At 37.0% G+C, this 24,745-nt stretch overlaps 1 protein-coding gene across 1 annotated transcript in view; it reads left to right on the forward strand.

Moving 5' to 3' along the window:
• Positions 1 to 24,745, forward strand: part of DCC (DCC netrin 1 receptor) — a 1,088,896-nt gene that overhangs the window by 964,540 nt on the left and 99,611 nt on the right. The window contains exons 16-19 of the mRNA XM_070627604.1: positions 167 to 262; positions 5,904 to 6,136; positions 10,896 to 11,034; positions 17,057 to 17,164. Of these exons, the coding sequence (XP_070483705.1) occupies positions 167 to 262; positions 5,904 to 6,136; positions 10,896 to 11,034; positions 17,057 to 17,164 (576 nt within the window). The remainder of the gene's footprint in view (positions 1 to 166; positions 263 to 5,903; positions 6,137 to 10,895; positions 11,035 to 17,056; positions 17,165 to 24,745) is intronic.

Raw genomic sequence — 24,745 nt, forward strand, 5'->3', positions numbered from 1 at the left:
AAAACTATATTGCTACCATTGCCACCTTCTTCCCAGAATCGAGCTCACTCATTTTTAACAACAATTTACTTAATTGATTATATTAACTTTGATTTCAGGAAAATGTTTACCGTATTTCAGTGCACTAAATAAATCAACTTATTGTATTCTTTCTGTTTTCCTCCAGAGTCAAGTTCCCATTATGTAATCTCCCTAAAAGCTTTTAACAATGCAGGAGAAGGAGTTCCTCTGTACGAAAGTGCCACCACCAGATCTATAACAGGTAAGCTAAAATAGTTCATCCTCTTGTGACAAGGTAGTCAGTGTTTGAATTACGGTTAAAAAAAAAAAAAAAAAAAAAACTAAACAACTAAGTAACTAACTGAAGCAAAATAAAACAAAATACAAAGAAAAGAAAGCCCAAAAATGAGTGCAGTCATGTTCTGAGCTTTACATGTGTGTGTGTAGACACACACAATTTATTATTTTTTCGGTTTTCGAGCTTAAGAGAGAGGAATTTAGTCTATAAATTAATCTGTGGACTTAGACAATATAGATCTTTCATTCTCTTTCATTTCCCAGTAGTTTGATATTTTGGTGCCCCCATAGCTCTCTTCATTCTCCTGAGCAGCTTGTTTCAAATCAATGCAATTTAGGCAGGAGAGTGTCTGCACAAAGGCTGCCAAGTGCCCAGATTGACACTTGCTTCCTGCAGAGGGTCCTTCAAGCTAATGCGACAAAGATGAACTGACTTCTTGGGGCTGGCTTGGACGGGGCTGAGTCGCACAGGCGGCTTCTTCCTGAACTGGGCCTGCAGGAGAGCCCGACACTGCCCAGGGCCTCTGGACATTAAAAGGAAGGTGTGCTTCAAGGGCTTAGCACTTGTAGGAAGTCCTATGTGATTTGGACTGTGAAGGAAGCACAGGAGAGAAAAAGGGCTCAAGGAATTGAGAAAAGGATGGGTAAGGAAGTGAGATCCAAGCCATTTGTGGAGGCTGTTTGTGAGCAAGGCTGGGCTTACTCAAAAATGGAATAAGTAACATCTCTGTAGGCTCACTGGAAACTCACATGTTCAGAGTCCTACTGAAAAATCACATGACCACCTCCAGTTGTCTTGGGTCTGAAATCTGAGAGTAAAACCCAAGAGTTCCATCTTTTTATTGAATACTTTGATCCTGCCCCTTTTCAAAACTCACGACCCTCAGACCTCATTTAACTTATCAGCTATTTTCATCATAACGAAGATAAAGGACTTGAGAGTAAGATTTGACAGCAAGCACCAGAGAACATGGAAAATTCCTGGATGGCTGAGTATGAAGTCCTGACAAGTAGGAATAAATGAACATAAAATAAATAGTGGGACCCTGTGACTTCTGCTACCACCTAAATTTATGTGAACTTTGTACAGTTTGTTTTCCAAACCCGGAAGCTCCTTTCATAGACGATCTTGAGAATACACAGTTGTAAAGTGAATTCATAGTTGGATGTGATGGTTTCCAGAGCATGTCATCAGTTTACTGATTTCAACCAGGTTTCCTTGTAAGGCAAAGTTGTTCTTCCAGAATCTCCTTGAATCTTTGGCTGCTGGTTTCAAGATCTATGATCTACCTAAAATGGTATGCAAAATTTTAGTTACAGGCCAATATGTTCATTTATCTATGGAGATACTATATATCTTTCATTCTATTATCAAAGGGACTCATGACTCCTCAAAAAGGGAAAATAAGAAGTATTACCCTAGAGAATATTTACTGTCAAGTATGTTATCTCTAAATATGGAGAGAGAAGGCAAATAGAGATTCGGGAAGGAAACTACGAGGTAACATGATGCAGGCTGTTTGGGATTTTCAGTTCCCCTTCTTCTTGTTCTGCCAGCAGCAAGTTTCTCTGAGAAACAGCAGGCCACTTTGGTTGTACACGTGTGTCCCATAATTTTTAATAGCAAGCCATCTCTTTCCTGCACGTGGTACAAGCAGTTGAGCAACTGCTCCTTGATGTGACTTTGAGCTGGTGATCAGGCCACTCAAAATTATATTATGGCTAGTCTTTCAAAACTCTTATTTTCATACCAAAACCAAAGCCCTCAAAGAAAGGTCACTTAGACAACAAAAAAAAAAAAAGAAAAAAAGAGAGGGACCAACCCAGTGGTGCAGCAGTTAAGTTCACATGTTCTGCATCAATGGCCTGGGTTTTGCCGGTTGGGATCCCAGGTGCGGACCTACACACTGCTTGTCAAGCCATGCTGTGGCAGGCATCCCACATAAAATAGAGGAAGACGGGCACAGATGTTAGCTCAGGGCCAATCTTCCCCAGCAAAAAGAGGAGGATTTGAAGCAGATGTTAGTTCAGGGGCTAATCTTCCTCAAAAAATAAAAGGAAATCAATTTTTGAGGAGAAGTAGTAATTGGAGAGATGGTCGAGTTCAGATAAACTGAAAAGTTGCTCAGGAAGAACCATTTGAGGCGTTATTAACTTCTTTTCCCTTAACGTTTGTTGACATCTTCAGTTCTCAGCATATGGCATTCCCAGAGGGGTTTCTAAAACACCAGTGATCCATAAGACAATTTTTTTTCCTGATATGACTCTAATCCTAATGGATCTGAGAAATTAAATGACAGCAAAAGTTGAAAATTGTGTGAGAAATTTCCCTATTGAAGAAAAGCCAGGAAGGGGTTGGAGAGGAATGAATGAAACAAGCCCTTCTCAAAGGATAAGCATATACTTTTCCTGGATGCGGCAGACTTATTTTATTGTGTTTCCACACATCATGGAGAACAAAGGACAAATAAACAGAATCAAAGGTTAAGGTTCTGGGAGAAACTCTATCAATAAATGTGTCATAGAGCCACACAGAAGACATTCGCTGTCTCTGAGCTTCTACAAAGCATTCCCATGGGCAGTCTTGGAAGAGGCCAGCGTAAAGTAAATAAAAAGTCAGAGGCAATAAATGCGTCAGGCTAGAGTAAGTATCGGGCACTGGTGCTTTTTACACGCATATGCTCAAAGATGTTGGTGCGCCCTGGAGCCTCATCTCTTCCTGAGCGTATCAGTATTAAAGCTGAGGAAAGTTTCACCAGGTCAAATGGGCAAGTTGAGAGTTTCGTCTTTTGCTGGAAAGCCTTTTATTTCTTATTGTTGAAAGAACAAGACATTTTGAGCCTGGAGAAGGGAAGAAGGCTGGGCAATAATGAGGTGTGTGGTATGAATTTGTTTATTCTCAACTATTTTATCAACGCCTAAATGAGGTACAATCTAAAGGTAAAATTGTATTTTTTTCAAAAAAAGCTCATTTTGAACTTTAGTATATGGACTGGAAATTCATGGGCTCTCAGCAAAACATCAGTTAGGAATTGAATAGGTTTCTCTTTTTAGCAAAAGATTCGAGGCTGTATTTTGTCTTTTTCACTTGTTATTTATTTATTTACTTTACTCTTTTGAATACAATAGCTGAAAATCAACAGCATATAAGGCACCCAGGAGTATGAAAAAAAAAGAACCGAAAAAAAGTTATTTACCAACAAAAGAATGGTTTTAACTCAACTACTCAAACAGTTTCTGTCCTGAGAGAAAAGATAATTAGCAATATATGTAGCATGTATGTATTTAGAGCAATGCTTGCTACCCACTGGAATATGCTACTTTGTTGGAAATGCTCTATATCTCCACTATCCAATATGATAGACACCATGCTCATGTGGTCATTGAGCTCTTGAAATTGGCTAGTGCAACAGAAGCAGTGAAGTTTTAATTGTATTTGATTTTAATTAATGTATATTTACATCGTTCTTGTAACTAGTGGCTTTTGTGTTAGACAATGCAGCTCTAGAGGAAGTGACAAGTCGAATGACAAGCCATGCCTGAAAAGAAAATTCCCTAAAATAGGCAGCAATAACTTGGCCAAGGGTAGAAATTTTTGAATTACGTAACTTCATAGAACAATACCAGTAAATAGTGTTACTTGAAATTTGAAGGGCGCCTTCTAGAGCTGAGACTCCAAGAAACTCAACAACATGTCTTGAAAAGTATACTATTCCAAAATTCAGAAATAGTAGGTTTGAGTATTACCGTTTCTTGATGTACAATCACCAGTTTTCAAAACCTTAGACATGGTAACTGTGAAAGACCATACAGTGAATATAACTTTACCAGCAAAACTAGATTAAGCAGAGAAACAACAAATAGGGTAACTCATTAATGTACGTTGGTCAAAAAGGGGTTTGTAATTCAGAGTAGTTGTCCTGTTTATATAACAGTCTTCTTGGAAAGTCAGCCAAGGACAGAAACAGGTAATGTGAGGCAGCACCCGCTTTAGTTTGGCAAAAACACCTCCCACTGATGCACCAACCTAATGACTGATTGGGATCCTCCTGGAGGCTGCAGGGTCTTCAGCTCCCCCTTCATCATTTCATAGATCCATTTGGGTTTAAAGGAGCCCTTAATAAAAAGACACATCAAAAGAAAGACGGGAAGCCTGGGCTCTGTCATTAAATTTTAAACACACATTTTTCTTTCTCTCTCTTGTTTTCTCCTTTCCTCTCGTTCTATTTTTTGTTTTCGGGTTTTATATTTTGCTCCAAAGACCACAGCCCGGTAAACTACTAAATAATTCATTGGAAAACAGAGTGATGCGTAGGGAATAGACATTTGAAATGCAGTGGACAAAGTGCAATAATCATCAAAACCAGTCAGCAGCCACTGCGCTCGGAACTAGACTGTTAAAAATATAAACTCTGTGTGTGCCCTGCTTCAGATCCTCCACATTTTAGTAGGTCTCAGCTCCCGAAGGTCATCACAGGCCCAGCCTGAGAACTCATCTCGTATTTTGTTGGTGAGAATACACGTTACATAGTTTAAAGGCAAAATTTTAAATGTCTTAAATATAAAACACAAGGCTCAAAATTGGACTTTTCCTGTGGCCACGAAATAAGCTCCTCTGATTTGGATATCTCCAGCATAAAAATGAGTACAAGAGCTTTCTAGAGAATTTTATAAAAGTACACACATCATTATGCAGATTCTGATTATGTTAGGGATCAAAGCATGCGTGTACCTCAGCACAAATCTCATCAGCCTGTGGGTGGTTCTTTCTGTCTCTCCATCCAGGAGGATAAAGTCTTCCCATGGACCTTGAAATTTTAGAACTAAAAACTGAGTTAATTACTCTGTGAGACTATAGGTAAAATGTACGCTTCTACATTTTCTCTAAGGATTTCAACCTAAGGAAACCTGCTACACCAAGTGCTGCCTGAAACCCAATTAACTGATGTACCCTTGAATCCTGTGGACTTGATCAGCCTGGCTTTGTGTAATCACAGCTGTAGACAGATTGCTGTAGTCCTCAGGGTCCTTTGGTCTTTATCATTTGTTTTCTTTTTCTTGCTTAAACATTATTTATGCAGATATAAGCTAAGCAGTGTTGAAAGCGTTAGAGAAACCAAATCAAGTTAGAGAAGGAAGAGAAAAGCAAACAAATAAACAAAAAAACCACTTGTTAGATAGGCATTTATTTCTTTTGCAGGAGGAAATAAACCAGATGCTCCTTTTTATCTTGTTATTTCAAGTTACCTGTGTAGTTATAAAACTGATAAGTTTTATACTAGATCTTTTAAGAAGCAATGTGCAACATTCTAGGAAGAAATGGACTTTTTAAATATATAACTAGAAGTGACAGCCAAATTGATAAAACCACCCTAAGGAAATGAGTAAATTATAGAAAATAGTCAGCTATTTTTGTAATGTAGCAATACTGTTTTTGATGAGTTTTCCGATTGAATTAATTGTATTTTTTTCTGTTCTTCTCATGTTCTCTTTCATCATTATTGCCATGCATTTAACTCATTGTGATGTGTTACCACTGATATTTGTTTTTTTAACTCTTTTCTTTACGTATTTGTTTGTTTCATTTGGCGGGTTTGTAAACCCAGATCCCACTGACCCAGTTGATTATTATCCTTTGCTTGATGATTTCCCCACCTCGGTCCCAGATGTCTCCACCCCCATGCTCCCACCAGTAGGTGTACAGGCTGTGGCTCTTACCCATGATGCCGTGAGGGTCAGCTGGGCAGACAACTCTGTCCCTAAGAACCAAAAAACGTCCGAAGTACGACTTTACACAGTCCGGTGGAGGACCAGCTTTTCTGCGAACGCAAAATACAAGGTGAAGTTCTAATTGATAGCATGAAATTGAAAATGAACAGTCATTTGTTTAATACATTGTTTTAAATGCTTCCTGGACTGCCATGAGTCATTTTGCTGCAGTGACACTATATGGAAAAACAAAGCATTTTAATAACTCAATATCTAAAATTAGCACAGAATAATTATGTTTTAGGAAACAATTCTAAGGCAAGGTAGAAAGTCATCAGGAGCTGCAAAATGTTATTTGAATTCCACCAGATGTTGGGTTTGTATAAATAATTTGCGTCTGTGCAAGGAAATGCCATTTTCCTTTGAAAATAGCAGGACTCCACAGTAATTTCCTGGGTAGATTTTTGTGTCTTTCTTTTCATTTGGAACCTAGATTGACACCAAAGGCAACCCTATTAATGTTACAGAGACCCATCTTACAGTGAATATGACCGGGAATATATAACTTGAAGCTTTTTTCTAACATCCTGAGAAAGTGCTCTAAGCCCTTAGCATCTACATCCTCATTTAGCCTCGAAACACCCTCATGAGACAAAGAAAACCCATAATGCACCCTCCCCTCTAACTAACATAAATCAGACCAGCCCCCTTATTCCTGGCCTATCACTGACTCATCTCACAACCCCCTTAAAGCTGCTTAGAGATACGTATTTGAGACATTGTCATTACTACTTTCAAATCTCTATCAGCCAGCCTCAGCAACTCCAATGATAGTTGCGGACTGGGACAATTTTGTTACTTCCATCCTGCCACAATGTTAGTGTGTGCAAACAATACACAAATCAGGACAAAAATGAGAAGATCAACATGTGATTGTCAATCACCTACTACCTAGAACTGTTTTAGTTCACAGAGGGTGTTAAACATGGTTTAGTTGTTGTTACTTTACATATTACTTACAATTTTGGAATGAGTAATATACTCAGCTCCGTAAATATACTTCAAAGAATTCCTAAGTTATTCAAATGAGATAATATATGAAAACACATTTAAAATATACAGCTTCACAAGATGATGGTTTGGCATGAGGAAGCTAGCTTTGAAAATAGGAGCATAAATGTTACCCAACAACCAAGGAACTAATAGTTCAACCCCGGCCCCCTAGCGTCTTCATATTCTCCTTACATCCCATCTCTTTACCACTCTCTAGAGTAGCTCTCAAGGAGAATTTGGATCTCCTGATACTTTATCCAATTTTCTTTCCAATAAACTGTCATCTTGCTTAATCCAGCCTCAAGCCAGTGGTGATTTAGGGGATGAAAATATCCTTTGGGAATTTCTGATGCCAAAGACCCTGGAGATAAGGCAAAATCCCACCAATAATTTTCTAAGTCTGACTCTTTCTTTCTGTAGCCATGCTGGATCTGCTTTTAGTCTCTTTCAGCTTTTAAGTGGCATAAAATTCACATTTCATCATAAATCAGTTTTTGGTTGAAAGCATTTAAAAAATAGTTTTCTTTGGTATTGCCGCCCTGCTATGTCAGGCATTTGGAAAAACTCTCCAGGCAAGTCAAATAGTATCATTGATATAAGGTATGTTGTAAGTACCCTATCCATCTCTTACAGTATTAAATTTAAGGTTTAGTGGAAATATAAATAAAGATAACATTATCAGATAAGACAACCGATGAAACGTATGAAAGCACTTTTAAAAAGTCTCTCTTTATATACAGATTGCCCAATTCTAAATTTACTTTAAAAAGACTACTTTAAAAGTTTTATGCTTATACTTGCTCTACTCGGTAAATACATCATTTCACAAAATAGCCATGGGTACTTTGCCAGTATGTGAAATGTTCTGAAGGACAATGATTGTTTTCTGCAGAATGTTTTGAGTTCCAAAATTTCTTGAGGCACGTTATTTCAACTGAAGAGTTAATATAGCAGAGAGAGAATTATTGAGTCTCATGAAGAATGTCTGTAAAGTGAGACCCAACCTAAAAACTATCCTCTGTAAGGAATGGCTGATTTCTCTCATTGAGAATTGAAGTTTGGGAATGGAAAAAAGATTTTAACTGTTCCTCTCTCCATCATCTTCCCAGACCTATGGCTTTCAGTTACTAACATTCTATTCCCCTTCTTACACATACACACATACATACTCTACATCCACACCCCGAGAAATGGAACTGTTAGAGGAAAGAGTTCGGTGCTTTGGGTAGCAAGGAAAAGTGTAGAATATATCAGGTCCACCACAAAGACATACAATAAACTTAAATTCTACAAATAATGGGAATAGAATGCTTTGGTTTTGCATTTTGAACTTTTTAAACCACTGTCATATCTCACTTCGCGTTACAGCTATATAAAGTAGGCAGGGCATACACATGACAGAGGAGGAAGAATATATACATGGAATCAAATGATCCAGCTGAAGAGTTGGCTTTGCTATGTCCTGTCATGTCACTTAAATTGGTCAGTCTCACTTTTTCAATCTATATGATTGGGATATTCACACCTACTGTAAAAAGAATAGGTAGATTCTTGATAGTTAAGTAAGTATGTAGATGTCTTTATGAAGATACAGGTGATTTGTACAACTTTGACAGAAATTTCCCATTAAACTTGAGCTGGAACTCAGATGACCTGATGGCATTATCCAGGGCTCTCCACCCAGGAATCAGGAGTACTCTGGTCCTTCTTTTAGTCCCAAATAAAACTATAATGCAGATATTCGTATTTTGATTGTCCAAACTCTTTATTGACTTTCCTCATCAAATGGAGAAATTTTCTGTAATTTCTTTTCAACTAAAGTGATTAACCACATGATGTTTTATATGAATTTTGATTCAAAGTACATGCATTGGCTATTTACTAGTGCTTATTAGATATAGCATGGATATTACAGAAGATACAAAATTGTGCAAGACTCATTCTCAGTCCTCAAGATGCTTATAATTCAATAGGGAATTTAACACATGCCTAAAATTGTATATCACATTAGACAATGCATAAAATCTTGCAGCTAACGTTTATTTAATACTTAGTCTGGGGCAGAGGCTGTGTTTTATTTGACTTATTTCTCATTATAAATAATTATGAAATCAGTGCTATGGTTATCTCCATTTTATAAATGAAGAAAATGAGGCTCAGAGAGGTAGTACCTGGGTATTCTATACTCACAAAAATAAGTGGCTATGTTTTTCTGAAGTACTTCTGGGATTAAGGATTTATGAAGAATAGTAACCTTCCAGGAAGTTCCTAAGAAAGCTCAGTGATTCATGGTATTTATAGAATGTAAGCATGTCATTTTAGAACATAAACGAGAACACAATATTGCTTAGTGGCCTCCCAAATGCCAGTGGTGTCTATGCTCAAAGAGACTAGCTTTATCAGTGCAATCCTTCCCTCCTCGCTGGAATATTTCTTGTTGTCCCATTTCTCCCCTTATTTCCATTTCTAAGACTCGGGTGTTCATGATAGTGAAGGAGGGCAAGATTGGAAGTTATATATCAGCATGTCAGATCCTAGCTGCCCATTTTGTGTTTTATTTGATAGGATTCCATCTTCCTGAGTCTATCAAGTATTTTTACATTTATTTAGGGCACACATTTTTACACCTATTTTTAAGAAGAGCTTCTGATAGATGTTTACAAGGTCATCACTTTAATAAGATAGATGGGCACATCATCAGAATGTTATTAGTACAGTTAAATATTTATTTGGTTTTGTAATGAGATGTAGGATTTTCATAGCTATAATCTAAGATGGATTCATGGTGGAATAAAAAAGATATACCACATTAGAGGACTGAGGAAGGAGATGGGTATCACATAGGTGGGGGAAAAGAGCTTTACCTGACTTTTTAGACATAGATATATAAAAAATGTCATAAATATAAAAGTAAAAATAAATACCTAACTTTGGAAGAGGATCAAGATCTAAATATCAAGCATAAATTGATATTTATAAGAGGCATAAAAAGTCTTAAATTTGCCTAATCATATAGAAAATATGCATTAACTTGGGACATTAAACCTGTTTTTTCTTTATTGCTATTTTGATCTTTTGAGTAAACAATAAAAACAGATAATTTACTTTCTACTAAAATATTTTTAACTTGTGAAAGATAAAATGGATTCGGAAGACAGATAATACTAACCCTAATACAATGCTTTAATATTGATCCAATTTGTTGTTCTCTTCCTGGTCAGTCACCCAGTGACCGTACTTAAATGTATGTTTAATATGAAGCGCATACAAAAGAAAAGACACACGACACAGCATTGCTTTTGTCCATTTTCTTTATAATAGCCAAATAGATTCTGGAATCACTAAAAGTTTGTACTGTAAAGCCTTTTTTTAAAAAAATCATAAGCAGTAGAACTCTAAAAATTAATTTTACTGCTGGTGGAAAATAATCATGACAATCTTTATAAAATATTTAACGTAAAACCTCTGAAAAAAATGTTTTGATCACTATAAATACATTGAAGTGAAAGTCAGTACAGATAACCTTAAAAATGGAATTGACAGAAGGAAGTGGAATTGGTCCTGTCACTGGTTATTGCCTCACTTGGGAAAATTTATCAGCTAGCTGCCCCTTTGAACAACATAACACTGATTTTATTGATCATATTTTAGATGTACAATCAGCCAGTGAAAATGGTTGACAGAAAGGGAGTAGAGCCAGCGCTGAGTCTCAGCTCTTCTGCTGTTTGGAAATAGACTCCTTTCTTGCTAGCTTATTTGAAAGTCTTTTTACACGTCTTGATTTACCAAGTTGATAGAGCTCATTTTTTTTCTTTGCTTATTTCCCACTTGTATAGTCAGAAGACACAACATCTCTGAGTTACACAGCAACAGGCCTCAAACCAAACACCATGTATGAGTTCTCGGTCATGGTAACCAAAAATAGGAGGTCAAGCACGTGGAGTATGACTGCACATGCCACCACATATGAAGCAGGTATGTGAAGAAAGTCTAGCTTCGGAATGTCTACTTCTGATCCTTGGTAATGGCGTGTCTCAGGTTCTGCGGAAGTTGGAACATATGTGCACTATGATGTCTAAGTTACACCCTATCCTATATAAAATATTTTATGCTTTATAGTTCGTAGCACTTTTATATGTAATTTTATCCTCCCCACTCTAGGAAAGAAGAAGATGAGTCCCTAGTGGATTAAGTAATCTGGTTTTAATCTGGGTGTTAACTCAGAGGATCTAACTATAAACCTTCTTTGCAATACACTTAAGTAAAGGCAGAAATCCATGCACTGAACTCTGTGCAAAGCATTTGTGTCTTTGATCAACAGTCATGGTAGGTATTTGGAAAGAAATTAGATAGAAAATAAAACATTGCATTACAACTGTAGTCTCATAGATGCTTACTCTAAATAACCTCAACTGGGTATCGGAAGAAGTTTCTGGGTGGTCATGTTCACTTTTTGGAAATAAGACAACATGATGGAAAACCTTCATGGCGTTTGAAATAGTTCAGATCTAAGGTAAATGCAATCCACTGTAAATTTTATTAGTCACGTTTACTGTGGATCACAAATGTTGAGTTTATAACCTTAACAGACATACAGTGTATATGGCATCTTTAGTTCACAGAAATCCAACATGTGAAGAATACAGGATTTAACATGCTTTGTAATTGGTTTCAGGGTATATCATGTTTAGGGGGTAAACTATACTACACATTTCAAAATTTAAAAAATTATGCCAGTGAAAATCTTCTTTGGGTAATCTGAATTTCTCTTTCCATTTGAATTTTTTCCATGGTGATGCAGTTCTAATTTTTATTTCAGGCTACTACCTTAACTCAGAGAGTTCACTGTAAATATTTTTACATTTTTATGGATACTTCTTCCTATAAGAACTTTTCTAGTTTATCTGACTTAATTTCAATATCCTCTTCTTCTATTTTACATGTTTATGTATATTAACTCTTTCTCTTAGCATACTTCCCTGGATGTCAGTGTTCACAGCTTCTTAAGAAGAATAAGACAAGCTGAATGAGTTATGTGCTGTGGGGAGAATAAAGGCCCTTCTCTTCTTTTTTACTTAAAAGGAGATGAAAGGCATTAAATGTAAACCTGTAAGACATTTGGTTTTCTCTGAGTGAAAGAGAAGGAGCAGTAATTTCTGCTTAAAGCAAGCAAATTCGTTCATTTTTTCCTTGCATAAACATAAGATACATGCTAAGATGTGATTTGATGAATGTACCCTACTAATGTCTTGTCAACTGCCTAGCCTTGTAGAGACCCCAATGGTGAGACCCTTTGCTGACAAAAAGATATTAACTTTTAGAAATGTGGTTAGTAGGAAGAGTGATTGTCAAAACAGATAATGATCTGGACAAAGGTGTAAATAGCATGTGGATGAGATCCTTGGGTGATGATGAGAAGCAAGAAGTAATTCACAAGTGTCCGCGATTTTATAACTGTGAGAAGGAAATGAAGTGAATGAAATAACTCTAGGGTTTGCTTCTGGTTCTACAATAATATAAAGACTCTATGTGGCTATGTTGTTATGCACTTGTGCTGAAATTGCTCATGATAAAGATAAGGGCAACTGGCAAATTCTGGAAACAAAATGTTTTATTCTGTCAAAGTAATGAATTCTTAATTTTACTCTAATTAACTTAAGTAAAATAAAAATAACAGAAAGGACACCTGAAATAATGAGATCTCGGAAAGGGACAGGAACCAGTAGTACTCCCAGGCTTTAGAGATAAGGAACTAATGGACCATCCCTTTAAGGCACTGCCATCGCAATGATTTGACTCCATGTGTTTTCTTTCTTTCTATCAATATTTAATTTCCCAGAAGAGAGAATCAGACAGCTAAAGAGGCAAATGGGATGAAAGTCATGAAATTTCTAATTGATGTTGCTACCATGCTCACAGGACACAGAGAGCAGCTTGTTCACAAAGAAACAAGTTGAGTGCTTCTCTAAATGAGGGAGGAAGGAATGGGATGCTAGACAGTCCTAATAACTAATGCCTGATATGATATCCATGGCTGGGAATCCTATAAATCTTGAATGCTAACTTCCATTCATACACTTAACAAGAAATTCAAGCATGGGAAAAATTGTTTGAGAACCAGATAAACCAGAGGGCAGTGCTTGCCCAGTCAACTGAGATATTAATTATGAGTTTCCAATAATGTTCATTTTTAATTGTCAGATCCTGAGATAGAGACTTGGTATAAAAGGTAAAGACAATACAGTCTATATCTTTGTGATAATTGTAATGTAATATGGAAGAAAAACGTGTTAGAAAAACAAACCCTGAAATAACATGAAAAATACAATCAGAGAATTTTGAGTAAGTTGGAATCAGAGCAACTAGATCCAAGTATGAATCCTGTCTGGAGACATAAGGGGAGGTTTCACAAAAGAAATAATGATTGAGCTATGACCTGGGAAGATCATCAGTGCAGGTACTCATTCCTGATGGATTGAAGGAAGGCAGCAGCTTGTACAAAAATGCACAAGCAATATCAGGAAGATGTCTTCAAGAGGCACTAATGAATAGTTCAGAGTGACTGGAACACAGTATTCATGGGACGAGGGGAAATGAGGCTGTGAAAGTAAAATATAAATCCTGCAGGCCTGGTATTTATTATTTCTTGCTATTTATTTAAGTTTAATTCAAAGAGGATGGGTAGTCAGTGAAGAATTTCTAAAAGATGACACCAGGCAATCCCGTGAGATTGGAGAGGAGCAGACCAGAGACGTTCTGTTCTGCTAGACTTAGAGGTGTCACTGAAGCTGTTAGGGTCACATTGTTTTCCAGATTCTAGGCAGTAGTGTGCAGTTCATATGATAATCCTAAACACTTGAACTATCGATTCCAATACCAGAATCTCTATTCACCAACACTCACACGCCTTGAGGAAAAAGAAAAACTTGCATAACACCTAAACTAGATTGGTTGTAGATTGGTTTTTAAAAAAGTGTAATCAACTCTCCAATGTATTATTTTCCTAGCTAAAGTTGAAGAGTCATTTTATCTTTTTTTGAATACAGTAAGAGATTCAGTGAAGCAATCTAATCATCATCATTTGACTGTTTTCTAAATAAGCATCAATTTGAATTTTAACACAGTTAAGAAAAAACAAACTATTCTAACTAGTTAAAAAGACAGATTATTTAATTACTTCCATAATCAGAAAATTTCTTATTATGCTTGGCATAATACTCTAAGTTAATTTGTGTCTATATGTTACCTTCCTATCTGTGCTTAGAAAATATCTTGACTGAATTCTTTATGAGAATAACCCTTCTTTAAGACAACATTACCTCTTTGGTATTTTGTGTAACTAATCATCTTTTCTTACAAGAATGTCCTTGCTCTGGTTTCATATACACGCAGTCTCTTCATTCAGGGATCAACTACAGAGACCTATGTTTTCTCTTCCTCTTCCTCTCCTCTTCCTCCCCATCCTCCTCTTCTTCTCTTCTTCCTTCTTCCTTCTCCTCCTCCTTCTTTTTTTCCTTTTTAACTTAAATATATTAAGTACCTCGTCAGGATATTGCAGTTAAGTGCAGCTTTAGTTAACATGGAATCCTAGTAGTTTTGAGAATCAAGTTGTTGGAAATGAAATGATATGATATATGGAAATGTTTGGTGTCTCCTCTATTTGGAATCCTATTCAGGAAGAGTATCTGGAAATAGAGTGTTGATAATGTTCAGATTCTGCACTATACGGCCCAGAGAAGAGCCAAAGAGAATGTAAGAGTGAAGAGGAGTTCAGAATTAGGACCAAATTGTACCCATCTTGTATTACACAAGCATTCCTATGCAGAGATCAAGAAATTCCTCCAGAATCAAACTGTAGAACTTAGATATGTCCTGAAATTGCCTATGTCAATTTAAGGATAACTAAAAGAGGCTATGGATAATAGACTTGGAGCATTGTGGGCTAGCTAGAAGGAAAACTAACTGCATTTCAAAGCATAGAGATTGAGAAAGCAGATCAAAAGAAGCCTGAAAGATACTGTACTGGCTTGGCCAGTTTGTGTCACCTTTAAAATTTCACTGAGCACAATGTAGAGCAGGAAAAATAATCTTCTCTTTACCCTCCTAGGCTCTTGGCTGAGATCCCACTGTAATAAAAGACAGATTAACAGGAGGAAAGAGAAACAAAAGTTTAATAACATGTGTACCTCCTGTATACATAGGAGATACCCAGGAAAACCGAGCAGTTCTTTGAAATAGCCCAAGCCTCCTCCTTAAATATTATCTGCAGCTAAAGAGAAAAGAAGATGTTGGGGGATTGGGAGCCAGTTATGGCAAGTTTTCGGGCAAATCACAGTAAACAAGGATATTGTTATTCTGCAGATTTAAGTCTCTGCCTTCTCCTCTGAGGAGAGTTTCCAGATATTCTGTCATCCTCCTCATCCTAGTACAGACAGGGAGACATTCTTAGAAATGATTTCCCTTGTAAATGTAAATTTCTCTTACAAAAGGGTAACTTCTTGGTTTTCAGAGCTTCTCCTATCTCTGCTGTTTCTTAAAAATCATCAGGCTGAAATAATCCTTATGCCAAAGAGGCATATTTTGGGTTGACAAATTCCGCTCCCTTCAACAACGTGTGGGAAAAGTACCTCTAACTAAGAAAGGTAGAGTTTTGTGCCATCTTACTTCGTACCAGGTCGACACTAAGACCCTCATAGATTCTTTACTTTCTCTATTTTCAAATATTGCTTTGCCTTCTTGTTAGGAGATACCTAGTATGTTACCTAAGCAGGATTTTTTTTTAAGTGTCTTCATTTTATTCTGCCAATAGCGCTATGTGGGACACCGCCTCAGCATGGCTTGATAAGCGATGCCATGTCTGTGCCCAGGATCTGAACCAGCGAAACCCTGGGCTGCTGAAGCAGAGTACGCGAACTTAACCACTCGGCCCTAGGGCTGGCCCCTGAGCAAGATGTTTTGACCTGTGTTTAAGTGCATTATTTCTTTTCCTTGGCTTTTAAGGAAATAATAGAATTAGGTGACATTTTCATTTATAAATCCTACAGTTGTAACAGATTCTGTCTCTTGGAGACATTTAGCTTTTACTCCACAAAAATGGGGTTCTCCTACCTGATGTGCATAATAAAGCCAATTAATTATGGCATCAGCTTTTTGGAAAAGAAAATAGCTTTATTACTAGATCAATCTGCAAGGAAACGGGGAGATGTATTGTCAGATCTGTAACCCTGATTTGGGATTTGGGGCAAAATTTAAGAGGTTAGGGAGAACAAGCTGGCACGTGGAAACACTAGCAGGACAGTGGGCTTTAAGCACTTACAGTAAGGTTCTAAACATTTGTGATAATGTTCTAAATATTCATGGTAAGGTTTTAAACATTTATGGTAAGGTTGGGAAGGAGTTTTAACACCAGATCTTCCTGGATGGTGGACCTTTCACTTCTGTTGAGTCCAACTTTCAAGTTCTGGTCAAGTCCCCGTCCTTTGGTTTCATGGGTAGAAGAACCTGGTTCCATGGTCATTTCAGATCAAGATTTCTTCTTCTGCACACGCTGTGACTATGCGACTGCAAGTTTTCTGGAAAACAATTCTTAATCACTCTGTTGATAAGAGATGGGGTCTGTTCCAACTGGCTCTAGTGGGCTTGTGGTTATATAGCCAACAGTCTCATTAAGTATTTGTACATTTCTTTCTTCTTATATAGTTCTTACATTTTTAGTGTAGCGCTCACTCAAAAATACTAGTTATACTTTTCTCCTCTGTATTTACACATATTCTAGTCTCCTCTCTATACGCGCACTTTTGGAAGTCATTTAACTTCCATGGAAAAACATTAATTTCTGTATTTTGTTTGCTTATTTAATTCAAATACTTGAAATTGTAAATAAACATGCTATACTACGTGATAAATTCTGAGTGTCAACATCATGGTTAGAAATCCCATAAAAGTCTGTTTCCTTTCACATCCAATGACAAGGCCCTGTCTCTGTTTCATCTCACAGCCCCAACCTCTGCTCCTAAGGATTTGACAGTCATTACTCGAGAAGGGAAGCCTCGCGCTGTCATTGTGAGCTGGCAGCCTCCCTTGGAAGCCAATGGGAAAATTACTGGTAAGCACCTCAGCTTTATTTCCAGCATTATTCTGCTGGCCTGTGAACTTGTGTGCACTGCTCATGCCTTTTGTATGTTAGTTTTCTGTTCCAGCATCACAGTTGACTTCCCGACCCTTTCTGATTGTCTCTTCTTGCCCCCTACTGACTGTGGAATTCTTCTAATGGGCATACAAATATGCACATACACACTTCATTTGAGTTGCTCCTTGAAAGATGTATGTTTCAATTACTATAGACCTTTTGTTGTTCCTTCTGTGGAGCATTAAGACAACATTCTAATGCAATGCCTCTGAGCATAAATGACTATAAAGAAGCCAATTTTTTGGCAGTTGTAAAATACAAAAGACAACCAATGACCATGTATTTTTGTATGGCACAAACGAAGGTTTGTCTGGGGTTTTTTAGCTTCCCACTTAGCTTTTATTTAAATCATAAGATTCAGAAAACATTTAATATTAACTGACAGAAATTGAACTTAATGATATTTCACAGTGACAGATTTTATTTTGCCAAATATTGCTGATAACATCAGTGCCTAATTAAAGCATCCATTAGAAGCCTGTAATGTTAATTTAGTATGAAAAATATAATGGAGTTCTATCAGGGATTTTGCATTTAAATGATCACTTTAGGCTTTTAATAGATGTCTCTATAGCATGTAATTATTATGAAAAATATTGTATAGCTAAAAATGTGCACATTATAGTCTAATTAACTTGAACCATTGGGTTAGGCACATGCAAGAGTCACTCCTTTTTCTTCTTTTTTGCATACAAGAGGTGGCTGCCACTATTATAAATTAACAGACTAATTCAGTCATTCTGTGATACAGAGATAAGCATGAAAATTACAGTTCAGATGACACACATTCTTTATGTGAGTTACTTTCTGAATTTTCCAAAGTGAAAAGATAATGTGGAAATTCCAAATGTGATTCAAATTTAAGTTGAAGACTTGTTTTCTCTAGGAAATTGCTCTTACTGCAATAGCAAACAGAATTTTCATTTGAGCTGACAAATATGGAAAAAGAAGAGGGACATAAATTCTCCCCAAAATCTTATACGCTCAGTTGTCACTGTGCCAGCCTTTTTAAAACTGAGGCTGGCTCATTCTAATTTTCTTTTCCTCCCTCAGTGTTATGATCTATTTTCATGGGTTATATTTCAATATTTTTGTAGATTTTGATTTGGTTACATGATGTCTATTTTATTATGTTATAACAGTTATTTATAAGCATATGATAAATCAACAGATAATGAGTTTAAGGAAAAAAGACAGAATAGAAGTTGTCAAAATAAAAACAGGTTCTGATGGAAAAAATATATTTTTTGGTAAAGGATAAAATAAGCTATATACTATCCAGTTCTCCACTCTTATTTACATAAATCTCATCAAATAGTCAATGTAAACAATAGAATGTGTTTTCAACTCTGAAAGGAAGCTTAATTTTGTTTTTCAAGGGAAAAAGTGGAAGCCTGCTCCAAATTAAGAAATGCAAATTAATCTAAGCAATAAAATTCTATGTTCTGAAATCACAGTGTGTGTGTAAGAATCCTTGTCCACATATTTTATTTAGAGTTGTATGTTGAGTAGTTCTCACTACTAAAACTCGATTCTCTCACAATAATATAGTCAAAGTGTAGGATGCAACACTTTTTACCTTTAAGAACCTAGTTTATTTATTAAAGCCAAGTTGTGATTATTCAGTTGAGATATTTTGACTTAATTCAATAGGAAGTAAATAATAAGAATCTGTAGGAGAGGAAGAACTATTCCTTTACCCTCTAAGTTCTTCTGGCTGACCTAAGAATTACATTGACAAGAGACAGAACAACAGGAGAAAGTCAAACAAATTTAATAACGTGTATACATGGGAGAAACCAGGAAAACAGTAACTCGCCAAAATGGCAGAAGCCACTGCTTTAAATATTGTCTTCGGCTAAGGACAAAGGAGGATGTTGGGGGTAGTGTCTTGAGACTTGAAAGGGGAGGAAGGCAATTTACATGGAGATGGAAAAACAAATGTTTGGTAAACAAATGTTGACCATGCCTTGCAAAGACAATGATAGATGGAGAGGACTTTGATTAAAAGACCCTTGTTAGGTTCCTCCCTGTCTAGCACACCTAATTTATGTTACACTATAGTTATGTTATTAGCTCCTTCTTGGAACAGGCCTTCTATCTTAAATCCTTTTGGGCAGTTAGGGGGAAGGTCAAAGTTTCTTTCAGTCTTTTGTCCTTAAAAATAATCAAGCCATGGGGCTGGCCCCGTGGCCGAGTGGTTAAGTTCGCGCGCTCCGCTGCAGGCGGCCCAGTGTTTCGTTGGTTCGAATCCTGGGCGCGGACATGGCACTGCTCATCAAACCACGCTGAGGCAGCGTCCCACATGCCACAACTAGAAGAACCCACAACGAAGAATACACAACTATGTACCGGGGGGCTTTGGGGAGAAAAAGGAAAAAATAAAATCTTTAAAAAAAAAAAAAAAAAAAAAAAAACAAGCCAAAGAGACACGTTTTGGGGTGGCCAATTCTGATCCCCCACAAATCTTTAAGACAACTTCTTTTCTCTACATATTTTGATTCATTCAATCAAAACACTTCCAGAAAATGGGATGATAAAATATTCAAAATACCAGACCAGTAGGCAAAGGGCTCAGATTTGCTGCACTTTATTTCTCATGCAAAGTGCAAAGGAAAATGTGGCAAGGCACCTGTGTGCCTACATGGAGGGATGTGCTCCCATCCTACCTTTGTATTTCTAGGTTTTGCTAAGTCCTGGCATGTACGCAGGGTGGGTAAGAACCCAAGCTCCTGAGGGTGATGCCTGGGCAAATTATTTAACCTCTTAGAGTCTCACTTCCTCATCTATAAAATAAGGATAGCAATACAACCTCTTTTGTAGAATTGCTATAATAAAGTACTAAGAAAATTCCCTGATGCCCAGTGAGCACTGCAACAAATTATTATTATTGCAATTTGAAATCCATTCTAGGAGCAGCTTTACTAATGTGCTTTGCATGGAACCCAGATCATCAATTTGCAAAGACATATACTTCAAAAAGATTAAACAAAAAAGAGTACAAAGGAGGAGATTCAGACAATTCCAGTGTCTAAATTCTTTGATCATAAACTGGCAGTTTAGGAATTTGGACTGACATTTTCAGAAGAAAATTATTCAGAATGAATTAAGCATTTATTACATGTTTGGCATTCTGCTAAGCACTTTAGTATTTAAGTGGCCACATATTCCTATCATTCCACTTTGAAATGAAGAGACGAGGGCCTTCTGAGGTAAATAACTTTCCCAAAGTCTAATAACCAACAAGCAGCAGAGCTAGGATTTAAAACTCAAGTTCATGCTCTTAACCATTACACTACGTTTTGCTCCAGCTTATTAGTATTCTACTGACCCTAATCAGTAATTCTCAACTGATTTACAATTTAATTTATCTGAGGAGGGATTGAGCATGGTACTTTTTAAAAGTTCCCCAGGTAATTTTAATGTACAGTCAGAAATGTGAAACTTTGATCTACACAAATGCAGCATGCAACAATATTTAAGATCAGGACCCAGCCAGCCCCAGAGGCCTAGTGGTTAAGTTCACCACACTCCACTTTGGGAGCCCGGTTCGGTTCCAGGCACAGGCCTACACCACTCATCTGTCAGTGGCCATGCTGTGGTGGTGGCAAAAATGGTCAGGACCAACATAGACAAAGGAAGGAATGAGGTATTTAAAGATTGGTTCCTTCTCAATATGATTTAACAGTAAAGGTTATACTCTCTTTTTCTGTGTCATTTGATACTCTAGTCCAATTCTGCTTTCTTGAAATTCTCTTCTCTCTTGACTTTTGTAAAGTCATCTAACCACTTTTATTCCCACTTCCAGACTATAGCATCTGAGTCTTTTTAGCAGACATTTCATCCACCTGTTCCTTAAGTATTGCTTCCCCAAATGCAGATCTTTTTATTCCCTGTTACCTTCTCTGAAAAAGTGTCTATATTATAGCTGGGCTTCAGTGAATGCAAGCTAATGTCTCTGAAATCTCTATCTCCATCCAAGGATTCTAAATACACACATCCTACCTCATATTGTACATTTCCACTTACCTGTCTTATTGGTACCTCATTCTATTTCCCCAATCCCTGTCTCTCCTCTTCTCCTTCTTTGTTTTTTTTCCTATCACCTACCATAACTGGCCAAATAATGCTGTTATATTCCGTAATAGGTTATAAGACCACCCAGGATTGTGGACCCAGCTAGGCACCACATTGTGATCACGTGTCCAAATCTTCTTGCTCTCATCATTTCAAAACCCTCCACAGTTCACCCAGTTGCAAAAGTTGGAAACTTAGTCGTCTTGAGTTTTTCTTATTTATCTTCTTTCCATGTAATCATGAGAGAACATCTAAATGCTTATAGTACAAGGCTGAAAGCTTCATGAGAACAGTTTTCAGATTTTTTTTTTAAGATTGGCACCTGAGCTAACAACGGTTGCCAATCTTTTTTTTTTTTTTTGCTTTTTCTCCCCAAATCCACTCCAGTTGTATATTTTAGTTGTGGGTCCTTCTAGTTGTGGCATGTGTGACACTGCCTCAACATGGCCTGATGAGCAGTGCCATGTCCACGCCTGGGATCCAAACCGGCAAAACCCTGGGCTGCCGAAGCAGAGTGCATGAAATTAACCACTTGGCCATGGGGCCAGCCCCCAGTTTTCAGATTTTGTTCAATGCTTTCTCCCCAGTAACAAGATTCTTCATACTTAGTAGGTAGTTGATATTTATTGAGTAGAATAATAATTGAATTTCTATTAAATTTGTTGTTTGATTTGAAACCAAAGCTCCAGTTCTTCCAAATAAGACACTTCCTTAAGCTTTATTAACATTAATAAATAAATAGCTGTAGCATTTATAAGCAATTACTATGTAGAATGTAATAGAAATACTCATATACATGAAAATGCATTATCTCACAGTAACTTGTTTTCAGATGAGAAAATTGAGACAGATGAAGTAAGTTGTTCAAGGTTGCAAAGCTAGTAAATGATAGAGCTATGACTTGAGGTCAGGCCTTCCTGAATCCATAGCCTACAATTTTTCACCACAAAGAAACAGGAAATGGATCCTTCTTTCATTATATATCTAGCTATATACATGATTATCAGAATCAAGTCTTTAAAGATGAACAGCCCACAGTGGGCTGAGCTTCTTGCTGGGAGGAGTCATGTCGCATATCTTGGTCTTCTTGGTACTTAGCAGTCTACATGATCCATGAAAGGGAATCAATATTGAGTAAGAAGAAGTATGGAAAAAAAGAGTGGTAGAATTGAACACTTTCTGACACTTTGCCTCTGGAATTACAACTACCTATTTGCATAAGCAGGGTCAAAATGACAGATGTATGGTATTACAGTTTATATGTATTTAGACAAATGTGATTCCATTGTGGGAGTGCCCAGGTGAGTTGACTATCCCAGGTCTTACAGCTTGTGATAGAATATAATACTTCATTGTTTGGCTAGTAGTGGTGGGTAAGAGAAAAAAATGAAGTAGAAAAAAGGAAAGAGTAAAAGATGGAGAATGACGGAGACTTGGACACAGAGAAGTGAATATATTGGTACAGAAAGATAGTGAGAAACCAGTGAATTTGTTCCAAGCTTTGTGGTTATATGGAAATCTATAAGGGAAGATTTCAATAATGGAGTTACTATCCTCCAAACACACCAAACTCATACATCCAAATGAAGTTGTCCACTTTCTCTGAAGTTGTCCACTTTCTCTAAGGCCAATTTTTAGAGTTTTGAATGATATAGTCTGTTTTTCTTCTCCATCTCAGCTCTCAAATGTACAGAAAACCACAGGCTTCCTCATAAATATCAGGAAAGTGCTCAAATACAATTTGGAATTATCAGCACCTGATGCTTGAAACTTCGACCTTATTTACTTGATGCCAGAACAGTCATTTTCAAATGCTTGACTGAATACTTTTTATATACGAAAAAGCACAGTGAAGGCAAATATTATATTCTCATTTGTTAAATGAAGAAAATCAGGAATATGTGTAGCTGACCTGGGATGCGAACACAATTCTCCAAACTTTCAGGTTCATCATGGACTTACAACAACCCATGAAAACTTTGACAATCTCATTAAATGTCATGAGTGTAAAACTGATGTGGTTACAGGCTGGGGTATGTCATTCAATAAGTGAGTTTCAATACCTATTATGCGAAGACTATTTTATTAGTTTTTTTGAAGAATAAAAATTAATATAAGATAAGGCTCCTGAACTAAAGGAATGTTTTTATTCTTTTAAGAGATAAGATATGCACATCATAAAAGCTAAAAAAAATATTACCAGTACGAGAGTCTTCTATTTAATCAATGTGGTTCTTTGGGGACCAAGATGGAGAGCACTCTGGCTGAAAGAATATTAGGAGATTTTATTGATGTTGATCATGGGGGCTGAGTTATAAATGAATAAACATCCATGAGTCAAAACAACTCCCTTATACAATGATATTTCACAATCCTTTTTGGACTGTATGCCTCCAATTTTAATATTAGCCAGAGGGAAAAGTCAAACAATCTTTCCAAGTTTTGTGAGATTCTTTATCTTGATAAGCTTTTTATCTTCTCCTGAGTTCTCCGCATCTTAAGACATTGATATCTGCAGCATCACCTTCTCAACAAATGCCAAAAAATACACAGATTCCACATATCAGCTAAAGCAGCGATTCCTGACCTTACCTGAACACAGAAATCATCTGGGGTGTAGATCACTAGGGTTACCATTAATCTATTGTATTAGCTGTTGCTGTGTAACAATATTATCACAAATCTATCAGCTTGAAACAGCACACATTTGTTCTTTCACTGTTTCTGTTGGTCAGGAATCCAAGCACAGCTTAGCTGGGTACTCTGCTTCAGGGTCTCTTATAAGGTGACAGTCAAGGTGTTAGCTTAAGTTGATGTCTCATGTGAGGCTTGACTGGGGAAATATTTGCTTCCAAGCTTATGTGGTTGTTGGCAGGATTCAGTTCCTTACTGGCTGTTGATCAGAGCCTACCCTCAGTTCCTTGCCACGTGGTCCTCTCCATCTGACAGTTTGTTTTACCAATGCCAACAAAGGAGAAAGTCTATAGAGTTGGCTAGCAAGAAAAAAGTTATGATCTTGTTTAACATAATTATGGAAGTGATAGTCCATCACATTTGCTGCATTCTGTTGGGAAAAAGCAAGACTTAGGTCCTGTGTAGACTCAGACAAAAAGGTTTACACAAAGGTGTGACTACCAGGAGGTAGGGATAATTGGGGCCAGCAAAGACTCTGTTTGCCACACTTATTGAATCAAAATGCCCTTTCTTGGAGTCTCTGTTTTGTAATTTGTACTCAGCCCCCAGGTAGTTCTTATGATTAGGCAGATCTGGGGAAAACACCAAACTTGGGAAAAGGTGAGAACCAAAGCAAAATAGATGCAAGTTTTCAACATTGATCTGAATTTAAGGGAAATAGACTTCTGAATTTGGAGTTTGCAACTTTGCTTAATCCCACAGAATCTCAAGGAAGAAATTTCAGTT

Source organism: Equus przewalskii, chromosome 7 (assembly GCF_037783145.1).
Source record: "Equus przewalskii isolate Varuska chromosome 7, EquPr2, whole genome shotgun sequence".
NCBI lineage: Eukaryota > Metazoa > Chordata > Mammalia > Perissodactyla > Equidae > Equus > Equus przewalskii.